Consider the following 9,674-nt stretch of genomic DNA (forward strand, 5'->3'; position numbering starts at 1 on the left):
GACAGAACTCAGTAAGCAAAGAAAATGCTTATCCTCTTGAGATTTTTAAATGACTTTGACGGTTAAAGAATAAATTATAACAGTGCTTCATGTGCCCCTCGTGAGGAGGGGATGTAATTAATGTAATTATACTGTAAATCAGGAAGAGATGGGAAATAAAGGGAAGGAAGCTTTCTATATTCATTTTTAACTGTTAAAATGACAATATTGGTATACTGTGATGAGTTTACATTTATAATAGTCATTATCAATCTATAAAAAAAAATCCATATGAAAACACCAGAAAGAATTTAAATAATCTTTAACACAGCGAAAGGTGAAGTTAAAAAGAAAATAAATTTAAAACAGAGCCAACAAATAAAAATAAGTAAAATGGCAGCCTTTAGTCAAAGCATGTAAATAATTACATTAAATGTAAATGGCCTAAATATAACACTTAAAGAACAGACTGGAAGAGCATATTAACGAAGCATGACAGTTAGGGTTTAAATTTGGATGTTCCCCTCAGTTTTGAATACTTTACCCTCAGACTGCAGTGTGTTTGGAAGGCTATGTAAACTTTAGGAAGTCAGGCCAGGCTGGGAGAAGTGGGTCACTGGAGGCTTTGCCTTTGAAAGTGCCAATCATCTAGGGTTCTGGACCTGCTCCTGGCTAGCACCATGTGAGTGTCTGCCTTTCACTGCTTCTACCACTATAGAAGGAGCCATTCTGACCACCATGCTTGTCTCCTGTGAGGAACTGAACTCCCTCTGAAACTGTGAGCCAAAAATTAACCTTTCCTTTCTTGAATAGTCTTTACTGGGTGTTTTGTCATAGCAAAACAACCAACACAAACTCTGACTGCACTTTGACCAAGCAACATACTTCAAATATTGGATTATAGGCAGGCTGAAATCAAAGCAAAGCTGATTAGCTAAATTAATATCAGACAGACATTAAGAGCAAAGAAACTAGCAGAGTGAAAACTAACATTTTAAGTTTGCTTTATTTTTATATTCACATAGAAGCCAATGAAGACATGTCGCTAGACTAACATGGCCTTAGAGATGGTTCTGTTATAGCATATATTAACTGAACATATTCATAGACTTTATATGGTATTTCAGTGGATACAGCATGAACCTGCTTTTCTATTTCACTTAACAAAATACACTACAGTTGTGTCTTTTTTTTTTACTACAGTTGACAGGACTTTATTTCTTCTTTGCGGTTGTATAATAATCCATTGTGTGTCACATTTCCTTTATCCATCCACGCACTGAGAAGTACCTACGTTGATTCTGCAGCTCTTGTGACAAACTCCACAATAAGCACAGATGTGCACGTGACTCTTAAGCACAGTGCTTTTGCTTCCTTTGGTTATACACCCAGAGGGGATAACATAACAGCTCCACACTGTTCTCTACAGTGGCTTTTAAAAAATATATTCCCACCAACAGATAGCTTCCTGTCTCCTCCAACGTTTTCAGTCTTCTGCTTTCTCGAGCTATATCTTTGGAAGAGCATCCTGGCACTGTGAGTGAACAGATGTACGTAGGAGGGCAGACACAGAGGTCTAACAATGTGTTAGGAAGCTACTGCAGCCGGGGGGCAGGGAAAATGACCAGAGCAGATCGGCAGCAGCAGTGACGGAGAACAGCCATTAAATTAAGGATACACTTTCACAGCAAAGCCAGGAGGAAGAGCACGCCAATAAACTCCTGTGATGCGCTTTGTTTTACTTAAGAGACAGAGCAGACATCTGAGGTCACCAGTAGAAAAAGGCAAGAGGACACAGACAAAAGTTCCCGTTTTCCTATCTCAACCCTAATATCTGAGAGGAAGGTAACATTGATTTATGTCTGAACCAGAAATACAATGTTGAGATTCATCAGAGGACATACTGTATTTAAATGTGGGCAAGCCTCCTCGAAAGAGTATATAAATGTGGGCAAGCCTCCTCGAAAGACTGCAAGTCTAGAAAACAGGAGCCGGAGCACAAGCGTGGAGCAGTGCTGTGCAGTCGAAGGATGAAGAGCTATTAACGGAGACTGGAGGATCAGCTGGCTGATTGAACGTGGAAGAACTCTGGCAGGTGCTATCTTCAGGCAATGGGTCAAATGCTACACAGAGTTCCAGTGTGGAAGTGACTATCAGACTGAAGGACACTTAAGACCCAAACATGCATGGCCTCAAAGCACAGGAGACAACTCAGTTGGAAAGGCCTGAAAAGAAAGTATGTGACAGAAACCAAGAGGGAGTGTACCTGCTGATAAGAGAGAGGGGATACAAAGAAAGTCGAGGGAGGGGCTGGGCCAAAGGAGGATTTTTCTCTTTTTTTTTTGAGATAGGAGAACTCATATCTACATGTTGATAAGAATGACCTGAGAGGAAAGAAATGTGAAGAGAGATGCAGCTACAGCCCCAAAGACAATGAAAATGACAGGATTGGGAGGCACCGTAAAGCAACTAGCCACCTGTATTTTGTTCCTTGTTACACAAAGAGAAGCAGAAAAACACCCACACATGAGCAAACAGGACCTCTGGACTACTGAAGTGTGGCCCAGAGCAGAGACAGGAATGAGCAGCTATGACTCACCTATCAGATTCACCAGGGAGGACCCACGTCACAGCCTGAAACAGCCACAGTTCTGCTACCGACCGACTGGCAGAGAGCAACCCAGGAAAGCAACAAGAGTCAACACTGAAGAGAGGGGTCTTCCGGGACCATGCAGGATGGTGCAGGCCTATAACCCCAGCACTGTGGAGGTGAGGGTCAGAAATCCAAGGTCATCCTCACCTATATAAAGAATTAGGGACCACACTAGGTTGCATGAAACTGAAAAGGAAAGAGAACCAGGAACTGGGTGAACGATGCCACCATGAGTGGCCTGGAGGCCTGCAGGTGGGCACTGCAGTCTGCCTGTGAGGAGCTGGGCAGCTACAAGGGAAGGGCCAACAAAAGGCTGTTTCAGAGGGGCATCAACAGCAGGAGTCTAAAGGCAGCTCCAGGATGAAGCCTCCCAGCCCATGCACTTCCCGATGTCAGGAACGCAGAGGTGCACACAATCTAACTGCCCACACTCAGCTGAGCTCCAACATCCACCATATGTCTACCTGCCACTTAGCTGAATAAAGTATTCTATCCATTCTGTCTACTAAGGACTTTATTTTCCGGGTCATCCTGTTCCCACACGGCACACACCCCTTCACATACTTAGTGTTGGAAAATACAATTGCATTCAACGTACTTAATAAAACTAAAAAGCTCATCTAACCAGGGAGAAACTCTGGTTTCCAGTGTGCTCTACAGCTAAATCCCAAAGGACGCCCTGGGTAATATTTTTACTTTATAGAAGGAAATGTAAAGAATGTTTGAGTTATATTGGATCTTTTAGTTATTTAAAAAACAAAAAACAAAACAACAACAACAAAAAAGAAACAACAAACTCCTAATCAATTTGGTTTGGACATCCACTCTAGGACCCTGGCTTTCAAACTGAAGTGTTCAGATTTATGGATTAATTTGTCAAACAGTCTGTGTGAAAAGATAGCAAGAATGTCTGATCTTTAATATATTTTCCAATGCATCTAAGAGAAAGAATAAATCATTATGGATTTTTCAAAGTGCATTTTTATCTTTTTCTCTAATGAGAAAGTGAAACAAAAGACATTCATTGTCTCCCTAGAGCAGCTTATCACTCACCAGGGCCATCTTCCCCTGAAGCATTTGCCCATAAATGGCCAGCCTGCACAGGCAGTGTGGGATTTGTCAGGGACACGTGGACCTTATGGACACTCAGCCTTTTTGAACTTGATGCATTAAAAGAGAAAGAATGCGTTACCAAAAAGCTAACTTAAGGACTTCCTCATCTCCTACGATGTTGTTAGGTCATGTCACAATAAAAGCCCAAAGAAGTAAATTCAACATGGGGCCTATGATACTGGTTCCTGGGCTTCCATGGGACTATGACTCAAGCCCCTGGGAGGTCAGAAGGTCCTGGAATGAAAAGAACGCAGCTGTTAGGAGAGCATCCAGGCCCGAGCACCCAGACTCAGTGGATGAGCGCACAGATGCATGACCAGAGCATCTCTTTATTGCTCGTGTGCTGTACTTAGCAAGAAGCCACAGGGGCAGCTCTGAACTCTGCACTGCTTTCCACCAACTCCACTCTCAGCCCTGCAGAACAACTGGTTCTATTTAAAACTTTGGTAAAGAGTTTGAAAAGTGTTTACTGACAAACTCAAGAAACCTGGCACAATGAGGCATCATGTCCAGGGCTGACAGCTCATCTTCTGGGAAACCAAGGGCTCTGTTCCTCAATGACAGGGATAGGGTCAGGAAAGGAGGGGCAGGTAGCCAGGGCATTCAGTCATTTTACCCTGCCATGGTCCAGACTCCCTTACTTCTAAAAGGTCCCTATTGTTTTTGTCTTTGTCTGAAACATTTTAAGTAAAATATTTAAGGATTTCAGAACTGAGATACACATACACAATATCTAGATGGATGGATGGTCTCTCTCTTTTATGCATGTGTGTACCTGCTTGTGTGTGCATGTGTGGGTGTGTATATGTACACACACGTGTGTGTGTGCGCCTGCATGTGTACTTACAACTCACATACTATGCAGCTTATTTAAGTGTACAATCAAGGGACTGGAGAGATGGTTCTATGATTAAAAGCTCTTTGCTCTTCCAGTGCAGTGGACACAGTACATACAGTGCTCAGTTCTCAGTACTCACACTGGGTGGTTCAAAACTACCTAGAACCCTACTAGCTCCAGGGGATCCAGTGCTCCCCTCTGGCCTCCTCAGACGCCCACACACTACACAGCACACATGCGCTTTTAAAAATCACACAGTTCAGTTTTTTTAGTATACTCAAGAGTTTTGCAGACATTGTGCGATCATGTTCATCACAGGGCCCGACCTGTGAATCCTCTCATCCATCATGCAGAGAGAAAGCCAAGGAGGCCAAGTTGAGTTAAGTCACATTCCCAAGGTTGCAGAACTGATCATGGCAAGGAGCCAGCCTTGAATCCCTGGGAATTATTAGCCACTGATGTCATTCGGGACTCCCTTTCCCTGCCCTGGGAAAGCTCCAAACGAATTAAAGCCCGCTGTGGAGACGCTGTTGGAGGACATCTGGCATTCTTTATTACTCTGCTCCCTTGTATTAAATTAAACAAAACCTAATTTCTCCAAGCTGGTTGTACTGCATAATTTCTAAGAAAGAGTTCTAGAAGTCTGAGGGTGGGGATGCGGCTCAGACAGGAGAGTGTTTGCCTGGCATGCGTGGAGCCCTGGGTTCAGTCCTCAGCTCAGTGTAAACTCTTGTATCCTGGGCCCTGGAGGGGTAGAAGTGGGGTCCCAGAAGCTTGCAATCACGCTTGGCTGTGTAGCCGCTCTGAGGCTAGGCTGGGCTATGTAAGACCTGGATGTGGGGGAGAGAAGAGCGGGGAGTAGGGAAATATCTAGAACAGGTTTGAAACTTATCTGTCAGGCACTCTTAATCCCACCATGGTGGTAAGTCCGGAGAGAGTGTGTCAATTCTCTCTGGTCAAATGAAGTGCGAAGTATTTCAGAGACAGGCAGAAAAAGCGCAGAGCCTAGGTAAGAACACACCTGCCCCAAGGACAATGGTGACCCCTGGAAGGTCTCCTGCTAGTTTGATTTGATTGATTGTAAAGAATAGAACCAAGCCTCCTGACAAAGTATACTTCCCCAAATCCAGTAACGTCCAACGATTTCAACCACCCACTCGGCTCCATGGTCAGAAGCCATCCTGAAGCGCCTAACGACTCAGTCTGTGTGATCACAAGGCTGCTCCTATAAAGTCCATATCCAAGAAGTGGGGGGAGAGAGAGCATGCGCGTGCCTCACTTTTTGCTAGGGCTAAGCACAACAATGTGACAATCATGGCCAGCAGTTACTCAAGCATGGCCTTGCCCACAGAGACTCTGGGTCTCCTGACTGCTCTAGCATTACCAAAGAAGTAGAAGCTGACAGCTTACCCACCCTCTGTATGACTCGACTGCCCCCTCCCATGATCTTGTGATAGCAGTTATTGCTTCTGAACCCACTATTGTCCATTTATTACACATACATGTATGGAGTGCTCACTGCCCTGCAAGCACTTGGGCTAAACACTGTCCAAATGTGGCCAGTGCCTGTAGTGAGTATAGCGCCCCCTAGAGTCTCTCTTTATATACTACTGTGTGTGACTCCACTAGCCTCAGCTCTCCCTAAATGTTCATTTTAATTGGAATTTCCCCCAAATCACTTAGACACTCCAGAATAAGATATGCCAATGGCCCAAAGGCCAATGACAACTGAAATATCCCACAGACTTTTGTAAGTACTATAGATCCAACAACGAATCCACCATCTCTGCTCTCACCCAGCAGGGCCCTCCTCCAGGATTTCTATCATCCTGAATAGCATCACTGTCCGTCCTATGTCCCCTGCTGAGAACAGCCATCACTTAGCTTCCTTGTGGACCAGCTGTGACTTAGGGACTAGCAGTGTCTTTCCGCCTGGATTAGAGAAAAAAAAAAAAAAAGATTTTTCTAAGGCCAGCTGCAATCTCAAGATCGATATGAAGGAAAAGCCTGAGTGGGACATTGCCACCGACGTGGACTTAAGATACAATGAAGTCCACCTGGGTTTCAGCAAAACTGAGCTGGGAAGGAAATGAGGGCATGGCAACAATTCCGCAGGTGCTGGTGAACAGGTTTTACAACATAGGCTCTACCATTGGTGAAGAGTATAGTGTTAGAAAGCAAATTTGCTTGTGATACACACACACACACACACACATTTTCCTGTGTCCCTATTTCCAGATTCCTCTGCTCAGAAAGCCCTCCTTTTCCTATAACAATCCATAGACACAATCCTTTCTCAAGCTTAATCCCCAAATGCCCTGTCTTCACCGCCTAGAAGCTTCTGAATCACCTGCCATCCTCTTCCGCGGAGGCGTGTCTAGCTTGGTTTGTTTACGTGTGTGTTTTGGGTCTCCTCATCACACTGTCTCTTTGAGAGAGCAGGAGCCTGGTGCCAACCTCGAACCAACCCAGTGAAGACGGCCGGCAAGGGAAGGACCACAGCGATGAGCCCCAACCCCGGGAAAGCCAAAACAGAGACTGCCGGGTCCCAGCCAGGGCGCAAGAAGAGCGTCCTGGGTGCGGGGGGTTGGGGGGGGGGTCCCAACGGACAGACGAGAGATTCCGGGGCAGGAGGGAGGCCTACCACGGTCTTGGTCCCAAAGGCTCTCCTCCGGGCGCTCATCCCCAAGCCCACCACCTCCGATCCCTTGCCAGCCAAACTGCTCAGATTTACAACCGCCAGGGCGCAGCGGGAGACCCGAGACTCGGGGGAGGAGGCACCAACACGCGCAGCCCAGAGCGCGCGACCGCTACCCGCCCCCGCGCCCTCCTAGGCGACCAGAAACCCAGCCCGAAGGAAGCCGATGAAGACCCCGAGTCCATGGCCCGCAACCCCTTGGGGACGCCGCCTCCAGAAACCCCTCGCGCGCGCCTCCCTACCTGGCTGGCTTTGTGGAACTGCTTCTTGAGCCCAGCCACCGACATCGCGGCGGCGCCCCGCCCGGGGGTGGTCTCGGGGCTCCGCCGGGCCACGCGGCCCGGACGCTGAGCGGAGCGGGCACCCCGGGCGGTCCCCGCGCGCCCCACGGCCACGGCCACGGCCACGGCGCTGTCACACTGGCATAGGCGCGCGCGCAGATAGCAACACCGTGTTTCGAGGCCCCAACGCAGCCCATTGGTCGAGCCTCGGCAGCATGCAAATGAAGCTTCTAGGACCGCCCACGCTTCATTGTTGCGTGGCGACCAGGAGCTCTTGAGCCAAGAAGAGGACCAGTGGAAGGGCTGGCCGTGGGATGTTCCTGGGATAAGGAGAGCCTCTCAGGACTTCTTTCGGACGACTTGGGATACAGCTGGCTCTGTGATTGTTCTGGACACGAGGTCTCTCTGCTCTTCAAGGACTTGGTGGAAAACCTGATTTTGCTCACTGGTAGCAAGATCTCCACTCCCCAAACCCCAGCCCTGAGAGTTTTAGATAGACGTGTGTTGTGAGGAAGGAACGCTGGGATGTGTTCTCAAGAAGAGAAGAAACACTAGAGGAACCGGGAACTGTAGTTAAACGAAGAAACCTGCTTGTGGGAAGTTACTTGTGTTCTTAACCAGTCTGCCGGAGCAGTTTGGGGCTCCCTGGGAGAGAGTTATGTATTTAATAAACTCAGACTAGTCTCATAGGCTAGCTGAGCCTCTTACCAGGCACACCAAGAGCCAGTCTACAACATACCAGAAACAGGACCTTCCATTCCACTACTTACCAGAGAATTGTTCAGACCAGTCTCCAGGAGAGTCCTTTACACAAGATCCTTTCCTCAGGGTCTAGAGGTCCTTACTGAACAGAACCCAGCCACAGAAAGGGAGCTTTGCATTAATTCGTGTGTCACTTACACGTCTACTATTTTCCCTAAATCTGGCCTTTCAAAGGCCCCGTGGCTCCTAATGTCTTCAATCCATTTCAGCAATGCTTCACACCGACACGAACACTGTCCAACTTTCAGTCTCTACCTAAAAGAAATGACTTTCTGTGGACGCTCCCCGGCGTCATCGGGTCTGGGATCATCAACACTCCTGTCGTCCTGAGCACTTGCAGTTCACACCTGTATCCGGGCTTCTATTTGTCTCCAGCATGTCTCCAGAAGCCTCAGCGCCTGGCTCCCAGGCCTGCCTGACTCCTCAGAGCTTCACCCTAGTGTGACAGGGTGAACGCCTACAGCTCCCTATGCCTAGGTTTGCTCACAATGACTAGGAAAGTGTGGTATCAACAGTGCCCTGCCTCTGATATGGGAGAAGATGTGGCTATCTTAACAAGCGTGAATGGTGGGACAAGGTTACTGAATGTGACTCAACACTCTTGGTCCTAGCTAGCCAAGGGCTTACTGACACCAGACAGAGGTAGGTGGTGTGACAGTGGTGACCACTGAGTCAGAATAGTACAGCAAAATGCCCAGTCTCCTCTGCTGTCCCCTCCCCACTAAAGGTTTTGGGGAAGATGGTCTCCCTTGTCCTGGACTAGTCTGTGGCTGGGTAGGAGATGTTCAGCTGCTGACCTCTGTGCCCAATAGAAGTTTAAAGGGCACAGCCTCAACCCGTGCCCCCTTGAGAGTCACGTTCTTTTTGAAGCTGGTGACTGGCATTCTTCCATGGCTGATAGATTTATTAGGTTTGTGCAGATTTCATTTGGGTTTGTTCTGATTTGAGGGGTAAATCCCAATTTGAATGGACCTTTCCACCCTGGGGAGTGGGGCAAATTCCAGTGGGGGGCCATGGGATCATAGGGGCCATGAGGCAGCTGGTCACACTGCATCTACAGTCAGTGAGCAGGGAGAAGAAACACTATAACTAACTCATTATCTCCTTCATCCCTTTCTGTTCAGTCTTGGGCTAATGGCAGTCATGAGATAATGGCAGCCATTCAGGGAGGTTTTCCCTCCTGTTAAAGCTCTCTGAAAACTCCCTCATGGGCGCATCCAGAAGTGTGTCTTCTAGGTGACTCCAAATCCTGTCAAGTTGATAATGAAAGCTCACCATTACAATAGAATAGTTGAGTTTCCTTACATGGAAATCAATTGTGGAAATCTATCTTCTTGGTTTATTCAAATG

General features: G+C 47.3%; 1 protein-coding gene across 2 annotated transcripts in view; it reads right to left on the reverse strand.

Annotated features, from left to right (window-relative positions):
* Sh3gl3 (SH3 domain containing GRB2 like 3, endophilin A3) overlaps positions 1-7,727 on the reverse strand; it is a 129,165-nt gene extending 121,438 nt beyond the window's left edge. The window contains exon 1 of one of the 2 annotated variants that reach the window (XM_021166935.3): positions 7,524-7,727. In XM_021166935.3, the coding sequence (XP_021022594.1) occupies positions 7,524-7,568 (45 nt within the window). In that variant the 5' untranslated portion in view covers positions 7,569-7,727. Of the gene's footprint in view, positions 1-7,227; positions 7,279-7,523 lie in introns of those variants that run through there. The other variant, XM_021166936.3, reaches the window with a different exon arrangement.
* Between the last annotated feature and the right edge of the window lie 1,947 nt (positions 7,728-9,674).

Source organism: Mus caroli, unplaced genomic scaffold (genome assembly GCF_978045245.1).
Source record: "Mus caroli unplaced genomic scaffold, Mus_caroli_1 scaffold_8, whole genome shotgun sequence".
Lineage (NCBI taxonomy): Eukaryota > Metazoa > Chordata > Mammalia > Rodentia > Muridae > Mus > Mus caroli.